The sequence below is a fragment of the Macaca nemestrina genome, chromosome 2, assembly GCF_043159975.1.
Source record: "Macaca nemestrina isolate mMacNem1 chromosome 2, mMacNem.hap1, whole genome shotgun sequence".
Lineage (NCBI taxonomy): Eukaryota > Metazoa > Chordata > Mammalia > Primates > Cercopithecidae > Macaca > Macaca nemestrina.
In genome coordinates, this window is record NC_092126.1 from 148,519,973 (window position 1) to 148,539,483 (window position 19,511).

General features: G+C 51.8%; 2 protein-coding genes across 12 annotated transcripts in view; both read left to right on the forward strand.

Annotated features, from left to right (window-relative positions):
• Positions 1-568, forward strand: part of LOC105477662 (copine family member 9) — a 28,155-nt gene extending 27,587 nt beyond the window's left edge. For all 3 annotated transcript variants that reach the window (XM_011734255.2, XM_071092137.1, XM_071092138.1), the window contains one exon: positions 167-568. In XM_011734255.2, coding sequence (XP_011732557.1) covers positions 167-352 — 186 coding nt within the window. In that variant the 3' untranslated portion in view covers positions 353-568. The remainder of the gene's footprint in view (positions 1-166) is intronic.
• A 1,831-nt stretch (positions 569-2,399) lies between these two features.
• LOC105477664 (bromodomain and PHD finger containing 1) lies at positions 2,400-18,830 on the forward strand. 9 transcript variants are annotated; one of them, XM_011734272.2, is made up of 14 exons: positions 2,400-2,804; positions 4,808-5,416; positions 10,002-10,961; positions 11,770-11,932; positions 12,306-12,437; positions 12,841-12,987; positions 13,758-14,067; positions 14,392-14,715; positions 15,038-15,322; positions 15,822-15,969; positions 16,379-16,515; positions 16,618-16,736; positions 17,108-17,262; positions 17,969-18,830. In XM_011734272.2, exons 2-14 carry the CDS (start codon positions 4,818-4,820, stop codon positions 18,150-18,152), a joined length of 3,663 nt encoding a protein of 1,220 aa, XP_011732574.1. In that variant the 5' UTR covers positions 2,400-2,804; positions 4,808-4,817; the 3' UTR covers positions 18,153-18,830. The 9 variants fall into 9 exon arrangements, with proteins under 9 accessions (XP_011732574.1, XP_011732575.1, XP_011732576.1 ...); XM_011734273.3 differs by having other exon boundaries at positions 14,395-14,715; XM_011734274.2 differs by having other exon boundaries at positions 12,841-12,969.
• The last annotated feature ends 681 nt before the right edge of the window (positions 18,831-19,511 follow it).

Genomic DNA, 19,511 nt, shown 5'->3' on the forward strand with positions numbered 1-19,511 from the left:
GTAGGTGGAGAGAAAGCAAATGTACAAAACTGTTCAAGATGTGGGGAGGGAGATACTATGATAGTTGGAAAGAGATGCTGGAGATCAAAAAACAAGCCTCCCAGCTGTACCCCCATGCCCTCTCTCCTGGTCATGGCTTCTCTCTTCTTGTCTGTGCCTGACCCAGTTCGTCCCATTCCGAGACTATGTTGACCGGTCGGGGAACCAGGTGTTGAGCATGGCCCGACTGGCCAAGGATGTGCTGGCCGAGATCCCGGAGCAGCTGCTGTCCTATATGCGCACCAGAGACATCCAGCCTCGGCCCCCACCCCCTGCCAACCCCAGCCCGACCCCAGCTCCAGAGCAGCCCTGAGGATTCCACATATCCAATGCCTCACAGTCTGCTCGTCTGCTCACCCACTGCTTCTGCTTTAAGCCAGAGGCACCTGGAACCCTGGACCTCACTGGGAGGACCAACTTGGAGGATCGATGCTGGCTGACAAGCCCTCCGCCTCCTTGCCTGCAGAGGGCCTGGCACTATCACCACCTCCCTGCCTTCATGCCAATAATAAAGCTGATCTTCACTCCACCTCTGTCTCATGCATACTGGGGAAGGAAGACTATGGGACCCAAGGACTGGGGCCACATCAAGAAGGGGGAAACCAGGATGGCTTCAGCTAGATTCATCCCCATCCTAACACGTTCATCCAATCACTTCTTCATACATTCTTCAAAGACTTTAATAAGTGAAACTTGGTATGTTTTCCTCAGGAGAAAGGCCCACAGTTGTTTTTTTCTTTTTTCCATAAAATCCGAATCCTGCACATGGCCCAAAGTTTTCACCAGATTCTCAAACGAATTCCTGACCACTAAAGGAGATGACTTAGTATAACTCTGCTTTGATCCATTTATTCTGAGTTATTTTAATAAGGATAATAACATAATATTTTCTTTGAACATTCACTACAAGTCAAACCGTGTGCTAGGTGATTTACAAGCATCACCTCATTTAATTCTCACAACTACTCTGTGAGAACAGGTACTATATATTATTCCCACTTTACACATAAGGAAACTGAGGCTCTGAGAGGATGAATCATTTGTTTAAGAGAATTCATCAGTTTGACTTCAGATTCCAAGATCTTAATCAGCAAACCTCTTCCTGGCATGTCGATTTTATTGGGATGGTTTTTAGAAAACAGACATTTTAGTGGGTCAAATGCAAAGTTTGCATTAAGATAAGAGAGAAGCTTTCAGATGCTTTGGACTTTGTCGCAGAACCCTAGAAGACCCTTTCACGCTCCTCTTTGATGACAAAACTGGAGTATTGTTTAAGGATGTCTCCCCTGCCATCCAAGTTCTCTGAAACCCTCAAGAGCTAGCAATAGAGTTTTCGAGCTCTGTTTTACAAATAAGGAACTTGAAGAACTGAACTTGCCCACGTTCACATTGCTAGGAGGTGGCCCACTCACATTAAATCAGCTGTTTTGGCACCATCTTCCAACCAGCAACCCGCAGCACATCCGTGCCAACCCACAGAGTTCCCGCCGCTTTACCAGACACAAGCCCTTTCACACCCACCGGCCCCAAACCAGCCCCTTCTCTCAGACCCATACCTTTTCTCTAGCACCTCTCCTTTACTTTTCCCGAGTTTCTTCCCTTTCCTTCTGTCACGCCCCGTTATCCCTAATCGGTCCCGCCCTTTCCCCACAGCTCCGCCCGCTGCCTTCCCAAGCCTCGCCTACTCCCTTCAGCCTCGCGTCGTTTTTTCCAACTCTGTTCTTTATTTCTAGTCCAGCTCCACTTTCCAGACTCGTCCAAAGCTCCGCCCTTTCTCTCATGAGTACTCCTCTTCTGTTTAACCCCACTTTTTACCTCGCTATTCTAACAGGGCCCCCGCTGTACAGTAGCCCCGCCCCCTCCTCACAAGCCCCGCCCCACAGACCCGTCTAATCTCCAGCCCCGCCCCGGTCCTACCCACAACTCCCGGTCCCTTAGGCTCCAGCTCCCATCCCTCTTGCTCCCGGCCCTGCCCCCAGTCCCGCCCCGTGACTCTGGCCCCGCCTCACCGCCTTCCTCCGAGACCAAGGCCAGGTCCCTCCCGCAGCCGCGGCGCCAGCAGGAGGCAGGGAGCGGAGAGGGAGGAGGCAGAGGGGGAGGGGAGAAGGGCGGGCTCCTCACCCCCAGCCCCGCGCTCACCGTCCGTGGCTGCAGATTCGCCACAAACCGCCCGACGACCCCGGATCCCGAATACGGTGACTTCAGTCTCCAGAAACTCCACTCTAAAATGAGAGAGCTAGAGAAGCCCTGTGGGGCGTCCAGGGTCCTTTCTGAATCCCAGAGAACGGTCTTTCGAGCCTCAGCAGGCGGGCGGGGATCCGTGGCGAAAGTGCAACTCAGCAGCGCCGCGGAGCCACGTTTACCCTGCGCAGACGCCGTCGCCGCCGCTGCTGCCGCCGCCGCTGCCACAGCCTTTGCCGCCACGGTCTCCGCCGCCGCTGTCCTCGCGCTGCCTCTGGGAACCTCCATTGTTCCAGCGGCGCCCGGTCCCGAGACCGGGCATCCTAAGGGCTCGCGAAACGGGCGGCTGCCGACGGAGTTGAGACCCCAGGGCGCCGGCGGGACCGGGAGCGGCAGGGGTCAGCGCAGGAATCCCGGGGAGCCGGGACCAAAGCGTGGGGCGGCAGGGGGCCGAGGTGGCGAGGTCTAAGGTCTCCGGAGTTGGGGCTCCCCCTTCCCGGCCCGACTTTCCCCGCCGGCCTCCCCAAGTGGGGTCGGAGCCCCGGCGGGCGCCCCCGGCGATGAGCCCGGACTCGAGGTGGCCGGTGAGTGCGGGCCTGGGACCAGGGCGGGAGTGGCCGGCAGGGAAGGGGTAGGCTACGTTCGTGGGGCGCGCACTGAGCCGCGTGGCCCGGGAGCCTCTCTGGCAACTCCAGCTGGGAGAACTGACAGTGCATTGCTTCCCAGCAGGCATCCCGGGGCAACAGTATGTCTTTCGGGGCTGCTCTGGCCAGTGGCAGGAGGGGAGCCTTGTTTCACTTGTTACACTTCCACAAAGGGGAAACGCCGCCGCATCCGGAGAGTGGGCTGCGGGCACTGCCGGGGCCCAGCCCTATCCCTCCGGCCCCCGCCCCCTACTTCCTCCAGCCCCCTGAGCTTCTGGGGCAGATGCAGCCGCCATTCTCCTTGGGCCCTCCCCACGGGCTTTCTGGTCACAGTTCTCGTCTCCGTCGCCTGTGCCTCTGCTGCCGGGTTCCAAGGGGAGATTGTCGGATTCACTGTGCTGCTTTGGGAGCCATTCACCCGGGACCCAGCTTGGAAAGAGGAGAGCTTGTTTGTGCTTCGGTTGGTTTGTGTTTAAAGACACAGCCGCAGGTAGGAAGTAGAAGAGAGTTGCAGTTGGACGTGTAGCGTTACTGATGTGATAGTCAGGAGCCGTTGACAGAAGAGCTGGAGCAGCCCACTTGCCTGGTTAAGGCACAGGTGGAGAGGCCAAGAGGGGTTATTTTGTCAGGGAGCTCATGATAGCCCTGCCCTGCTGGGATGGTGCCAAGCCCCTAGCTGAATTGTTGAACTCAACTAGGCCGAGAGAAATTGGGGCAGTCTCTGACCAAGCTGGGCTTCCTGAGGCCTGGTGCCATCTGCTGTCTACACTCACCCAGGAATGTTGGGGAGAGGGAAGGGAGGGCCCCTGCGGACCACCGTGGAGCTGAGCATGCCTAGACTGTCGCGTTCGTGTTTGTACCCTTAGGGTCTGGCACTTGGTAGTCACTCAGTTAATGTTGCGTGAGTGGGTGAAGAGCTCAAATGTAATACAGGCTGCTGTCACTGACTAAATGATCTCAGTTTTCACTTTACTTCACAGTACATCTCCTACCCAGTTCCAGGGCCAGGCTCCCCATAAAGACCTCAAAACTAAATTAATTCTTTCTGTGATCCAGTGATTTCTGCAGGAGTCCAATGCTAAAGCATTGACCACCCATTCAGCCTTCTACATGGCCTTCATCCCATCTGAGCTCTCAATCTGGTGATCCCCTCATTCAGCTATTCGTTCAACAGGTCGTTCATTCGTTCACCAAAAACTGAGTGTCCACTGCATGCTAGGTACTGGGGATACAGAGGTGGATAGGCTCTCTTGTCTTTACTACACAGCTCCCAGTACAGAGGGGAGACAATTTTCAGTATGTCAAGTGCTATGGTAGAGGTGAGAATGGAATGCTGTGGAAACAGCTCCCCATGGGAGAGTCAGAGAAGTTGTATCAGAAGTGACATTTGAGCTGGTTTTTTGAAGAATGAGTAGGAGCCTACCAGTCAGAAAAGGATGGAAGGCATTCCAAATAGAGATCATTTTGCAGGAATGAGAGGTTATAACATTCAGGGAATGGTAGGTTCCCCTGTGTAGACAAAAACAGCTGTAACTTGTAAAAAGAATCTGGAAAGGAGGACTAGGGCCAGAAAGTGAAAGGAGCTCTTTGAATGGCATTATAGAGAATTTGGAATATTATCTTGAAGGAACTGGGGAGCATCAGGAGGCTTTTAGTGAAGAGACTGTCATGATCATTACTACCTGGTAGAAAGATCACTCTCCTATATGATGTGAGATTGGGCTAGAGGAGTTGAGACATAGGGCAGGATAACCAGGCAAGAGGTGATGAGGGCCCAGATCCGGGCCATGGTGGAGGAGATGGCATTTGGAGACACTGTAGAGGTAGGCTGGCCAGGACCTAGTGACTCCAAGTGAGGGGGAGGACTGGAAAGACTGGGGTCTCTGGTGCAAATGGCCAGGAACTCATCCCCAGCCTTATGCTAACTGATCTGTGTATTCTAGATGTGACAGCATGGGGGTGGACTTTGATGTGAAGACTTTCTGCCACAACTTGCGGGCGACTAAGCCACCATACGAGTGCCCGGTGGAGACCTGCCGAAAGGTCTACAAGAGTTACAGTGGTATTGAGTACCACCTGTACCACTATGACCACGACAACCCACCACCACCACAACAGACTCCACTCCGCAAGCACAAGAAGAAGGGGCGCCAGTCACGCCCAGCCAACAAGCAGTCACCCAGCCCCTCAGAGGTCTCACAGTCACCAGGCCGTGAGGTGATGAGCTATGCACAGGCCCAGCGCATGGTGGAGGTGGACTTGCATGGCCGCGTCCACCGCATCAGCATCTTTGACAACCTGGATGTGGTGTCAGAGGATGAGGAAGCCCCCGAGGAGGCCCCTGAGAATGGCAGCAACAAGGAGAACACTGAGACACCAGCTGCTACTCCCAAGTCAGGCAAACATAAGAACAAGGAGAAGCGCAAGGACTCTAACCATCACCACCACCACAATGTTTCTGCGAGCACCACTCCCAAGCTGCCAGAGGTGGTCTATCGGGAGCTGGAACAAGACACCCCTGATGCCCCACCCCGGCCAACTTCCTATTACCGGTAAGGCCACCTCTACCTTGCAGCTCTGGAAAACTGGTCAAGCAGGGCTCAGGAGCCAGAGAGAGGTGAGAGGCACAGATAGAAGAGTGGTGGGAATAAAGAATAGTGAAAGAACACTGAGTTTGCCAGGGCAGTGAGTGGAATGGTATCCTACTAATGGTGGCACTTACTCTACAGTGCCACACACCACTCCTTTATTTTTTTCTCACAACTCTCAGGTAGATATTTTTCTCATTTCACAGATGAGGAAACTATGGTCAAGAAAGAATGCCAAATTTATCTTCTTTTTCTTTTTTTTTTTTGAGACAGGGTCTGGCTCTGTCACCCAACCTGGAGTGCAGTGGCACGATCTTGGCTCACCCCAACTTCCGCCCCCCGTGCTTAAGTGATCCTCCCACTCAGCCTCCTGAATATCTGCAACTAAAGGCGCATGCCATCATGCCCAGCTAGTTTTTAAAATTTTTTGTAGAGATGGGGTTTCACCACGTTGCCTAGGCTGGTCTTGAATTCCTGGGCTCAAGCGATCCACCCACCTCAGCCTCCCAAAGTGCTGGGATTATAGCATGAGCCACTGTGCCCGGCCAGACTTACCTAAAATCACATGCCAGTAGATAGCTGAACTGGGGTTCAAACCCAGGTCCTTCTGACTCCATAGCTGTACTGTTTCCACTGCGGCAAAACATCCTGTTTCTGATTCCTGGCCCTCTCCATTTCATTACTGAATGACCTTGGGAAATGCATCCAACTTAAGGTGTTTTAAGGACCCCATCTGCAGAGCAGATACAGTATTTCTCTGCCTCCCTAAAGGTATAGGATCACTGATTTCATAAGGTACTAAAACCACTTTGTAAATCTGCAGAGGTAATTCTCCCACTATTTGTTTTGTTATTGTCATTTGTCCTTTAACATGTTTAAGCGGTATTTTATGGTTAAGCAACATTTAATACTCCTCCAGTGGCCCTTTTATTTTTGTCATTTAATCGTTTGTTTAACATGAGGTAAAAGGTGAAGGGATGTGGGGGGCATGTGGGGGGCAGTGTGGTGGTGAAACTACATGGAGAAATCCTGGCTGAAGGATGGCACGAAAACCAAGTGTAAAACCTCTCTGAAAGTTGGCATCCAAGGCAAAAAAGGCATTCTGATGAGTTAATTTGCCAAGAGTGGTAAGTTTGTTGTCAGCTAATTAGAAGGCCTGATCTCTGAGGAGGATTTGTCATAAAGGCTTTTATATGAAAAGCATTTTTTACCAAAAGTGCAGTCCACATGATGTTATTCCTCCATTCTTTTTTTCCGTTTTTCTCTTTTTGAGATGGAGTCTCGCTCTATTGCCAGGCTGGAGTACAATGGCGCGATCTCGGCTCACTGCAACCTCCGCTGGGTTCAAGCAATTCTTGTGCCTCAGCCTCCCAAGTAGCGGGGATTACAGGCACGTGCCACCACATCCAACTAATTTCTGTGTTTTTAGTAGAGATGGGGTTTCACCATGTTGGCCAGGATGGTCTCGATCTCCTGACCTCGTGATCTGCCCGCCTCAGCCTCCCAAAGTGCTGGGATTACAGGCATGAGCCACCCACTGCGCCTGGCCTAAACCTCAATTCTTTAAAAGCAAATCTGGGAACGCAAGCAGTATGGCCGGTAGCACTTTCTTCTCTCTACTATTAGAATTTAAGCCCATCTCCCTCTTCCTCTCCCATTCTTTCATCTTTTCAGTCCAATTCCACTTCCTTCTGGCTTTCCACGGTCTTTCTCTTTTCTGTTCACACTGACTACCATACCCACCTCTGCCCCACTCCTAACACACAGACCCCTCTTTGGACTTCCCCTCCCTCCCAGTGGCCCTTGAGCTCTCTGTGCTCTAACAGGCAGCCAAGTCCAGCTCATTAGCTGCTTTTCTTCCTCCCTCCACTTAGATTCACTCTTCTTTCTGGGGATCAGATCTGTTCTTTAGGGGAGCAGTTTTCAGCAGGTGCACTGCAAACAACTGGGAGGTGTATTGCATGGAATTTGTTACCACTGTTGGTAAAACTGCCCAAGTTTTGGAAATGACTTACTTTCTATAGAAATTGAGAAGATTTGAGGTCACCTCTCTAATAGCATCACTTTCTTTTGCTTGCATTCTGATATGCTTCCTTGAGGGGGAGAGAGAGGGTGGCATGTCAGCTGGTGTGCCAGGAATTACACGACATGCAGCCTACCTTATCTGTACTGCAGCCTGTAATCTGGGTGCCTGTGGGAGTGTGTTATGCACCATCACATAATGTCACGTGTGTCATGGCAGAGAAAAGGGTGAGAATTGGTGCTGAAGAGAGCTGGTGCCAAGGCCTAGAAGAAGCCAGATGGTTCACACCATCCATGAGTCATACCCTTGTTCAAAGATAGGGATGTTGCAGTCACCTTGGGGAAGAGGTAAAGGGCTAAAAAGGAAGAAGCTGCTTCCTACAATGTTTCAGTCTCTCTCCTCCCTTCCACCCCCAAAATGCCTTTCAAATGAACAGTGATGAGTGCCTGTATCTGTATGGCGAATCAGACACAATCCCCACTTCTGTTGTGTAGTGGGGAAGTTAGACACATAAACAGCTATAATGCTAGGAAGGTGGGTAAGGGCCATACAAAAACTAATAACATTTATTGAGTGTTTGCTGCACACCAGGCACTGTCCTAAGCACTTTACCTGCATTAACTCATTTAATGCTCACAATTGCTGTGTGAAATAGGTTCAGATTAGCATCACCACTTTACAGATGAACAAATAAGGCTCAGGGAGCTTAGCTTACTTGCCCTCTGTTAGATAGGACCCAGGCAGTGTGGCTCCAGCACCTGTGTGTCCCAGCCCACTCTAGCAGCCAAAGTCCCATTTCCCACATGAGAGGAGAAACAGGAGCTAATGTTTTTCTAGGACCTGCCGTGTGCCATTTGACTTAGCTCATTCATTTTTAAAAACAACTTTTTAATAAAAAGATAAATGTTTATATTCGCACGCGTCTGTATGTGGTCCCATGTGACTTAGTGGTTAGGTGGCATTTTACACCAAGGTGCTCACACTTCCTTCCGTGGGCCTGCTGGGGACTGCTGGAGCCTGATGGGGTGGTAGGCACCGGGCAAGGTACTATATAAATAAATGTAGGGGCCGGGCGCAGTGGCTCAAGCCTGTAATCCCAGCACTTTGGGAGGCCGAGACGGGTGGATCACGAGGTCAGGAGATCGAGACCATCCTGGCTAACACGGTGAAACCCCGTCTCTACTAAAAATACAAAAAAAACTTAGCCGGGCAAAGTGGCAGGTGCCTGTAGTCCCAGCTACTCGGGAGGCTGAGGCAGGAGAATGGCGTGAACCCGGGAGGCGGAGCTTGCAGTGAGCTGAGATCCGGCCACTGCACTCCAGCCTGGGTGACAGAGCGAGACTCTGTCTCAAAAAAAAAAAAAAAAAAATTTTAAATAAATGTAAAGGCCAAGAGTTTGTAGCCTATTCATTTTTATAATTCCACATAATCCTGACAGCATCTTTGTGAGTAGGTAATATTATCCTCATTCTGTCATCAATAAAACTGAGGTTCAGAACAGCAGTGATGTCCTGAAAGTCACAAAATGGCAGAGCCAGGATTCAAATCCGATTTACTTAGAAGCCAAAGCCCCATTCTTTCCTTTGTACCCTGTAGTTCACAGTGCCAGAGTCTAGGCCACCTATAGCATGGCAGGCAAGGAGCACCTTCTCTGTGTGACAAGCACCTAGAGCAGCCCTTAATTCCAGGCCTGTTGGCACAGTAAGTGATATAGGGTGGACATTAAGAGCACTGGGGCTGGAGGTTGAATGCCTCTGCCATTCCCTTGTTATGTGACCTATCTGTGTTTTGATTAACTTCTCAAAGCTTAAGTTTTCTCATCTACAAAATGAGGACAATAAGAACACTAACTCTATGGCTGTGGTAAGAATAAATGTAATAGTTAAGCACAATGCCTGGCTCATAGTAAATCCTCAGTAAACCTTAGCTATTATAATTGTTATCTCCCAAGGCTATCCAGTGAACAAACATAGCACCTAGAGTTTGATGGAGCTTTGAGCTGATGTTGGCACCAGCTGAGAGAAGACCCACGGCAGCTCTAGTCGAGGCCCTGCCCACCAGTGCTAAAACAACTTGTATGTAATTTGTCAGTGACATCCAATGACCTTCCTTCTTCCCTGATTCTTCATACCATCATCTGGACCACTCCAAGGGGTACTAGCTGCCCCACCTTCCTCCTTTTAGAGGAGGCTGGCCATGCCTCTGCAACCCAGAGAAGATGGTGTCACATATAGCAGCTAGGACATGAGCTTTGCAGTGGCAGGTCTGGGTTCACATCCCAGCTCCACCACTTTCTCACAAGTGAGCTGGGGCCAGGCGATTAACCTTCCAAGCCTTAGGTTTCCTTTTCAGCAAAATAGAAATGATGATAGTACCTATAATATCTGAAGTTAAGGTGAGGATGAAATGAGACAACACATCTGAAGGGCACAGGCACAGAGTAAGTGCTCAGTGGCAAATGACCCACCTTCTTTAAGGGAGGGAAGTCTCAACCATGTGATGCTGAGCTCCCTGTGTGTACCATAGGTACATCGAGAAGTCTGCAGAGGAGCTGGACGAGGAAGTAGAGTATGACATGGACGAGGAGGACTACATCTGGCTGGATATCATGAATGAGCGTCGGAAGACAGAGGGTGTAAGTCCCATCCCGCAGGAGATCTTTGAGTACCTAATGGACCGACTAGAGAAGGAGTCGTACTTTGAGAGTCATAATAAAGGCGACCCCAATGCGCTAGTGGATGAGGATGCTGTTTGCTGTATCTGCAATGATGGTGAGTGCCAGAACAGCAATGTCATCCTCTTCTGTGACATGTGCAACCTGGCCGTGCACCAGGAGTGCTACGGTGTCCCCTATATCCCTGAGGGCCAGTGGCTATGCCGCCGTTGCCTGCAGTCACCCTCTCGTGCTGTGGATTGTGCCCTGTGCCCTAACAAGGGTGGTGCCTTCAAGCAGACAGATGACGGTCGCTGGGCCCATGTGGTGTGTGCCTTGTGGATCCCTGAGGTCTGCTTCGCCAACACGGTCTTCCTAGAGCCTATTGACAGCATTGAGCACATCCCACCAGCTCGCTGGAAGCTCACCTGCTACATTTGCAAACAACGGGGCTCAGGGGCCTGCATCCAGTGCCACAAGGCCAACTGTTACACAGCTTTCCATGTGACATGCGCCCAGCAGGCTGGCCTTTACATGAAGATGGAGCCTGTGCGGGAGACAGGCGCCAATGGCACCTCTTTCAGTGTCCGCAAGACAGCCTACTGCGACATCCACACGCCTCCAGGTTCAGCACGCCGACTGCCTGCCCTGTCGCACAGCGAGGGTGAGGAAGATGAAGATGAGGAAGAGGATGAGGGTAAGGGCTGGAGCTCAGAGAAAGTCAAGAAGGCCAAGGCCAAGTCCCGGATCAAAATGAAGAAGGCACGGAAGATCCTGGCAGAGAAGCGGGCAGCAGCACCTGTGGTGTCAGTGCCCTGCATCCCACCACACAGGTATGTGGGGAGCCGGTGGACCGGCAGGTGAGGGAGAAAGCCTTCTGGAGAGGAGCTGGCAGCCTCCTGAGTGGAATAGCAGGGCTGGGCTATCTTCTTCCCAGGAGTGGAATGTCAGGGCTGGACTATCTTCCCAGGAGCTGCATAGAAGTTAGCAGGTCACCTGACTTAAGAGCCAGAAACGTCAACTTTTATCTGGCATAGCTAACAGGTGTTTTGAACTGCCCTTCATTTTGATGGTGTGGTTTGTTAAGTTGGGATGGAAGAGGATGGAACTGCCACTGGCAGCAATGGAAAAAGTGGTCTGATTATGAAGAAACAAATAGAATGAAAACGGGGAAGGGGAAGCTCAAGAAGTTGTGAAGTGGTTACTGCCTCTCATGTGGGCTGTGATGGCCAGGGGTTTTTTCAGTTCTCTCGTGCCATTTATTTGATTTACTATATGTTTCTGCTATACAGTTGTACTTCATCTTAAAACCTTCAAAGGCTTAGTCTCAGTGGGGCTCTCAGGGTCAAATAGTACTCTGGGCTGCCGTGACTAGAGCAGTCTTCGGGGCAGAAGTCCCTGATCCCAGGTATACAGGGTTAGGGATCTGGTTTAGTGATGGGAGCTTGGTTTCCTGTCTGCTGTGGTACCATTGATGGCACCACTCTTTCTTCCTTGCCTTAAGTCCAGAGTCCCAGGCCTTTTGGACAAGAGATACTCTCCCTTCATCCCCATTCAGGAACTCTCACTGGCCAGAGACCCTTGCTCTGCTTAAGAGAATCAGGGCCCAACAGGTTTTACTCTTTGTTTCCTGCCTCCCAGGCTTAGTAAAATCACCAACCGCCTGACAATCCAAAGGAAGAGCCAGTTCATGCAGAGGCTGCACAGCTACTGGACACTGAAGCGGCAGTCGCGGAATGGGGTCCCATTGCTACGTCGCCTGCAGACACACCTGCAGTCTCAGAGGAACTGTGACCAAGTCGGGGTACTGTGTCCAGTTCCCTGTGGGCTCTGGGAACTAGGGCCAGGGGGATGAAAACCAAAATTTGCAACTGTAGTTTCCAGTGTCAGAGGGTTTAGACTCTTTCCTCCTTTAAGCTCGCCCTCAAGCCAGGATCAGCGTGGAATCCTCAGTGAAAGGATGTTGTTCCTATGTGTTTATGTATTCATTCAACAAACACCAGGCATTTATTCTGCCAGGCCTTGGGGACACACAGATTGAGTCACTACCAATAAATTGCTATGCTCCCTCTTTTGGCTTGACCTGCCCTTGACCTGAGTTTCCTGGGCTCTCTTCTCCCTGCTGACCTTTCCTCTGGCTTTCTAATCATTCCCTGATCTTCCTTTTGCCTCTGCAGAGAGATTCTGAGGATAAGAACTGGGCCCTTAAAGAACAGCTCAAGTCCTGGCAGCGGCTCCGGCATGACTTAGAGCGAGCTCGGCTGCTGGTGGAATTGATCCGCAAGCGGGAAAAACTCAAAAGGGAGACGGTGAGTGATCCTGGGCCAGCCCTATTTTATAAAGGAGAAAACAGACCCAGGAGAAGGAAAAGTGTGTGTCCGTCAGCCAAATAGCAGCAGGGCTGACGCTAGAGTCAGGTCTCCTGGTTCTTGGTGTGCTTTTAAAAGGTCTACTGGAAGCAGAATGTCACAGGAGCGTATGAACAGAATCCTCAGTGACATAGGTAGTTGATGCTGGTAGTTCAAGAAAGGGGGAGACCAGAATCGTTGGTGCAAGTTTCTTGTATCTCATAGAAGGTAGACCTGTATGAGTGCACCCAGCTGTGAGGGTGGGAAAGAAGGTGGCTTCCCAGGCCAGCTGGGACCATATCCTCAGATCTCTCTGCCACTGGACTGGCCGGGGCCTGGCTGATCAGGCCTTTTTCTGTGTTAGATCAAAGTTCAGCAGATTGCCATGGAGATGCAGCTGACCCCTTTCCTCATCCTCCTTCGCAAAACCTTGGAGCAGCTCCAAGAGAAGGACACAGGCAACATCTTCAGCGAGCCGGTCCCTCTGTCTGAGGTAACCGAATTGGACGAAGTAAGAATCCCTTCCCCTCACTCCACCTTCTCTCTGTTCCTCTCCCAATTGGACCCCTGCTGCAGGTCTGGGCCAGGGACTAGATGGGGACCTTGAAGAGAGGGGCTGGTGGCTCTGGGGCAGGATGAACTGGAGCCACATGTATCACCTGGACTCTGTCTTGTCCCTGTTACACCCCAAGGGCCCAGAATGGGAGGCAGTCTGCACTCCTTCCCCAGAGGCAGGGACTGAGTCTGCCAAATGAATAATCCCAGGGCAGGAAGACACTTTCGGGGTGCTGAACCCTAGAACGGAGACTTTAGAAGGCTCAGCACCTAAAGAACCAGCTCTGAAGCCCTAGGTCCTGACTGGCAGACTCTTCTCTCTAAAAGGTATAAAATGAGAGGTCTGAGGCAGCAGCCTCCTTATAAGTTACTGTTAAGTAAAAGGAGCTCTAGGAATGCAAGGTGGTGTTTATTTTCAGAGGAGTCCCCAAGCCATTTTCTTACTAAAGCCTCATGTAGTCTAAAAAGTATATTTGGCTCTACTTTCATGATTTTCTAGGAGAGGAAAAGTAGGCCCAGAGAGGTGAAGAGACTTGCCAAAGTCACACAGCTTGTGACTGGTAAAGTCAGGACCAGAATTAGCTTTCCTTTCGCCTGTGCTATATGCCTGATTCTAACTGATGGGAGGAGGTTGCTGGATGTATTTCAGGGGGGCTTGTTAGGAGCAGGGTTCGGGGCAATGAGGAGGATATCTCTACTTAAAACAAACTTGCCCTGCCCTCCCAGGTACCTGACTACCTAGACCACATCAAAAAGCCCATGGACTTTTTCACCATGAAGCAGAACTTGGAGGCTTACCGCTACCTGAATTTTGATGATTTTGAGGAGGACTTCAACCTCATCGTCAGCAACTGCCTCAAGTATAATGCCAAGGACACCATCTTCTACCGGGCAGCAGTGCGGCTTCGTGAGCAGGGTGGTGCTGTGCTCCGCCAGGCCCGGCGCCAGGCAGAAAAAATGGGCATTGACTTTGAGACGGGCATGCATATCCCCCACAGCCTGACTGGAGATGAGGCCACACACCACACTGAAGATGGTGGGTGATATGTCACACACACATATAAGAGGCCAATGCCAGGGATGGACAGCTTTCCAAAAGTCCCCTCCTGGGAGCAGGCAGTGTAGGCAGAAAGCAGCTAGGCTGAGCAGTGGCACACTATCCCCAGGAATGCTCCCCAAGAAGCCAGACTGGGTGAATGGATAGCAGTGCCCATCATTCCACATCTTGGTGCTGCTATTTTACAGCTGTTCCTGGTGAGAAGCCGAGGAGGGATGAGTGGGTTTCTTGCTGCCTGCCCAGGTTCAAGGGGCCCTGAGGGCTGCCCTGAGTCTGACCTTTCCCCTCCAACCTTACTCCTAGCAGCTGAGGAAGAGCGGCTGGTCTTGCTGGAGAACCAGAAGCACCTGCCAGTGGAAGAGCAGCTGAAGCTGCTTCTGGAGCGGCTGGACGAAGTGAATGCCAGCAAGCAGAGTGTGGGCCGCTCACGGCGTGCAAAGATGATCAAGAAAGAGATGACGGCACTGCGGCGGAAGCTTGCCCACCAGCGAGAGACTGCACGCGATGGGCCTGAGCGGCACGGCCCTTCGAGCCGGGGCAGTCTGACATCCCACCCAGCAGCCTGTGACAAGGATGGGCAGACAGATAGTGCTGCAGAGGAGAGCAGCAGCCAGGAGACAAGCAAAGGTCTGAATCCCATGGCAAGGTGGACCCCAAAGCAAGTCAGACTTTGGCTCTGCAGCACACACTCAACCCCTGCCATTCCCCAGGCAGAGGTCCCTCCTACACAGCTAGCTGTACTTTCTCCCTCATTCCCCAATCAGGGGCCTCTTAGCTGCCTCTCTGGCTATTTGTATAAGAGTTAATGTTCCAAATTCCAAGCCCCTAAAATGATCTCCCCAACTTTAGCTGGAGTAATGACCCTATATACCCAGGGCATGACCCTGGATATCTACCTTTCTCAAATCAGGCCCCTCACCAACTCTCCTTCTTTCTTTCTCTGCTCCAGGCCTGGGTCCCAACATGTCCTCAACCCCCGCACATGAGGTGGGCAGGAGAACCTCAGTTCTGTTCTCCAAAAAGAACCCGAAGACAGCTGGACCGCCCAAGAGGCCGGGCCGGCCCCCCAAAAACCGGGAGAGCCAGATGACCCCCAGCCACGGAGGCAGTCCTGTGGGGCCCCCCCAGCTCCCCATCATGAGCTCCCTGCGTCAGCGCAAGCGGGGTAGGAGCCCCCGGCCCAGTTCGAGTTCAGACAGCGACAGTGATAAGTCCACAGAAGACCCCCCAATGGGTGAGCCTTACCATCACCCAGCGCCCCAAGAGAGTGAGCAAAGCTGCCATTCTTCCCAGCATACTCCCAGTTACCCCTTTATTTGCCCATAAAAGAGAGAGCTAGAAGGGCCCTTAGGAATCCTTTAACTCCACTCACTCATCTTACAATTGGGAAAACTGAGGCCCAGAGACACTATGACCCAGCTAGAGTCCCACCCAGGGCCCCCCGCCTCCATTGTATCACTTTACCTTTTCTCTTCTCACCTTCCTTGGGGATCTCCTACCCTTTAAGCCGTTTGTGTCCTAAAGCCAGTAACTGCCACGGGAAGCAAGGGGTGGGGCAGGGCTGTGGCCAACTGTGGTAGACACTGCCCAGAGCTAGCTCTGCTGGCAAAAGTTGGAGGAATTTTCCAGCACAGAAGGGGAACCCAAGCTCCAAGTCCCTCTTACCTCCATGTCATCTCTGATCTACATCTTCCTGACCGGTTCCTTCCCTCCTCCCTTTCCCTTCAACCAAGACTTACCAGCCAATGGCTTCAGCGGTGGAAACCAGCCAGTGAAGAAGAGTTTCTTGGTATACCGTAATGACTGCAGCCTTCCCCGGAGCAGCTCAGACTCTGAGTCCAGCAGCAGTAGCAGTAGCAGCGCTGCCTCAGACCGGACCAGGTACCAGCCCTCCAGATCAAGGCCAGCCTCAGGGGATGCCCTTCCAGGGCTCTTGGGCCTTTCTAGGTTTCCCTGTTGGAAGTGGGATGGCTGCCATCTCAGTCTAGGTTAAGATGACTCAAACTCAAGGTTCTCTGTTAAATAAATCAGTGTTACCATTAATGGAACAGAGAGAACCATCCTGGGTTAAGGTGATGATTAGAGTATGCACTCCTGCCGCCACTGCTCAGTCTAATGCACCTCAGGTCACCAGCCTAGCCCCTGTGGGTGTTTGAATTTGAAATTCCTCATACAGCCACTGCTTTCCAAAAGTCTCAGACCCTGAGGGCTTTAAGAGCAGAGGGCACATACCATGCTGTTCCCCATTCTTCCCCTCCTTTGAGCTGAGCTCCCATTGTCTTGTCCACAGCACAACACCCTCAAAACAAGGCCGGGGTAAACCTTCCTTCTCTCGGGGCACTTTCCCAGAGGACAGCAGTGAGGATACCTCAGGCACTGAGAATGAGGCCTACTCCGTGAGCACTGGCCGCGGCGTGGGCCACAGCAGTAAGTTCCCTTGCCCAAGGCCAGGGATGCTGGGGACCCAGTGTCAGGGCCTCGCCAGCCCCCCAGCTGCTGATCCACCCCCTCTCCCCCATTCCTGTGAAGTGGTAAGGAAGAGTCTGGGCCGGGGAGCTGGCTGGCTGTCAGAGGATGAGGACTCCCCGCTGGATGCTCTGGACCTCGTGTGGGCCAAATGCCGAGGGTATCCATCATACCCAGCTCTGGTATGCTCCGCTTCTGTTCTTATGCCCCTTGCTTTCCAATCCCAGAATACAGATTCACAGTTAGCAAACTTTTCCTACTCCCTGCTGAGCTATGGGGAACAGTTTCTTGGCAAGGTGTACTGGTGGGCAGATACAGCTTGAGTACCACTTAGAGGCTCCTACTCAGTTTCTCCATCTCTCCCTTTTCCTTCTCTTTGCTCCTTGGGCTCTGAAATAATGTAGCGTGGAAAGAAGCTGAGGGTCAGCATTGCAGTTCTGGTAGCATGATAACCTTTCTGTCCCCACTTCAGACGTACTCTTTAAGTTCTTGAGGAGGGCAAGCCTTGGGAGGACGTGGACTGAACCAAACTGGGCTCTTATTACACCCTCAGATCATTGATCCAAAGATGCCCCGAGAAGGTATGTTCCACCATGGAGTTCCCATCCCTGTGCCCCCACTGGAGGTGCTGAAACTTGGGGAGCAGATGACCCAGGAAGCCCGAGAGCATCTCTACCTCGTCCTCTTCTTTGACAACAAACGAACCTGGTAAGGAGGGGAGCATTTGGTGTGACTCACAGCCACAGATGCAGCCCTGTGTGGTATGGAGGCAGACTGCCAGGAAACTCCAGCAACAGGCAGACTGGGCTAGCATAAGTCAGTGGGGGAGGGACTTAGAACAGTTTTTTGAGCAAAAGGGTTGTGTCGACCATGTGTCTGAGAGGCTGAGTGGGCACTAGAGGACAAACAGCTGTAGCTAGAAAACAAAGGACCATCAGAGACTATGACAAATATAGAGGTGGCTCCCACCCAGACTCAGATGGCTTCTAGACTTAGTTTTCCCACCTCTGCCTCCATGGTGACAAAATGAGGATAAGGCAGGCATAAACATTCAGGCTCTGAATCCCTCTTCTGTCATATTTGCACATGTAGTCTTTTTGGTAATTGTCTGCAGAGGATATTCAGTGTCAGTGAAGTCTGCCTAGAGCCTCAGGGTAACTACTTCTGGTGAGGTCAGGGCACCTCCTTTTTGTACCCATAAATACCCTGTGATTACCCTCCCGCTGCCACCACACAGTATAACCGTTGACTGGGCTCTTTCATCTCTAGACCATGAGCACTCCTTTGAGGGCAGGGACCATCACAGAGTCTGCCCAGAGTGGGTGCTTGGGCAGTATACTTAAGTGAATAGAGGAGGAAGGCTGGTCCTTAGTCTCCCTGAGATGATTTATTTGATCTTCACCTTGTCCTATAGGCAGTGGCTGCCGAGGACCAAGCTGGTTCCTCTGGGTGTGAACCAGGACCTAGACAAGGAGAAGATGCTGGAGGGCCGCAAGTCCAACATCCGCAAGTCAGTACAGATCGCCTACCACAGGGCTCTGCAGCACCGCAGCAAGGTGCAAGGCGAGCAGAGCAGTGAGACCAGCGATAGTGATTGATACTGCTCAACACAGCCCAACCTACACAGGGTCACACAACTCTGTGACCTCTCTCCTCCCCTTTGCTCACTGTCCTGGAGTGGCACCGGCCTCTGCACTGACTCATTTCTGGTCTTGGGGCCAGTCTCAGGGGAAGCTGGGTGGGGGAGGTCCCTCCTGCCCTAAGTGCAGCTGGACTGTACAGAACACTCCAAGGGCCAGTGGCAGTTCAGTGCAAGGAGAGGGAGGGCCCACAGGTCAGAAAGAGCTCCAGAGACCTCACAGCATTGTAGGGCGGGGTGGTGGGCCAAAGTTAGGACACTGCATAAAACAGGCCATCCCACCACCTCTACCTGCTCATGCCAGGAGAATCTATAACTGCCTAGAGGCCTGAGGCCCCTACCAGTGGTGAGGTGAGCGGGCATCTGTCCAGCCTGGAAGAGGGGCACTAGGTGACTCCCTCCCCTGCTGTTGTAAATAACTGTAATTATCGGAGAATTTAAATTATTCTCATTTGTAACTGCGTTTCCGGGTCGCGCCAGAGTCATTTGGTACAAAAAAAAAAAAAAAAAAAGACTGGGGCCTGTCCCCATTTCCCTTCTCTTTCCCATAGATTCCCCCACCTTTCAAACTGGTTTGTATTTATTTCAAAGGAAGAAAATATATTGATTCTTAGAAAATAAACTGTCTTTTTAGAATTCTTTGTTCTTCCCCCCTGCCAGGGCAAAGGGGATACAAAGGGAGGTTCTGTGCCCCAGGGATGACACATAATTGGGCCCAAGTGGTTGCTGACTGCTGTGCATGCTACATTTATAAGACATAGCAGAGAGCCCCCGTTACCCATGCATGGAGTGAGTGGCAGGCCCTGTGCTAAGCACCTTTAGACACTCAGCTTTGCGTAATCCTTGCAATAACTACAGGGAGTTTAATAATAGGCTGGTTATCTCCACAAAGATGCTGAGGTTTCAAAAAATTATCTTGCCTACAGTTCCTACAGTTCCTACAGTTCCTAGTTCCTACAACTAGGAAGGTACAGAGCTAGAATTGGAACCCAGGTCTGTTTGCAAAGCTGGCTCTTCAACCAGTATGCTGAACTGCCAGGGGAAGAGTCAACTGTTGATTCCTTCTTGGCCCTCAGAGGCCTCAAGTCCTTTGCCAATGGCATGGCCCAAGTGTTTCAGCATCACTGCAGCTGAGACCTTCCCCACTGCTTAACCGGAGACAGAGCAGGGATGGAGAGGGTTGCTCTTTGCTCACTCCCAACCTCGGCACCTTCATTCCAGACTCCACCGACATTTATTGAAGGAATGCCTTCCAAGTGCTAGCCGCCTGTGGGGTGGCATGCCTACAGATAGGAACAGTCACAGGAAAAAGGGGCGG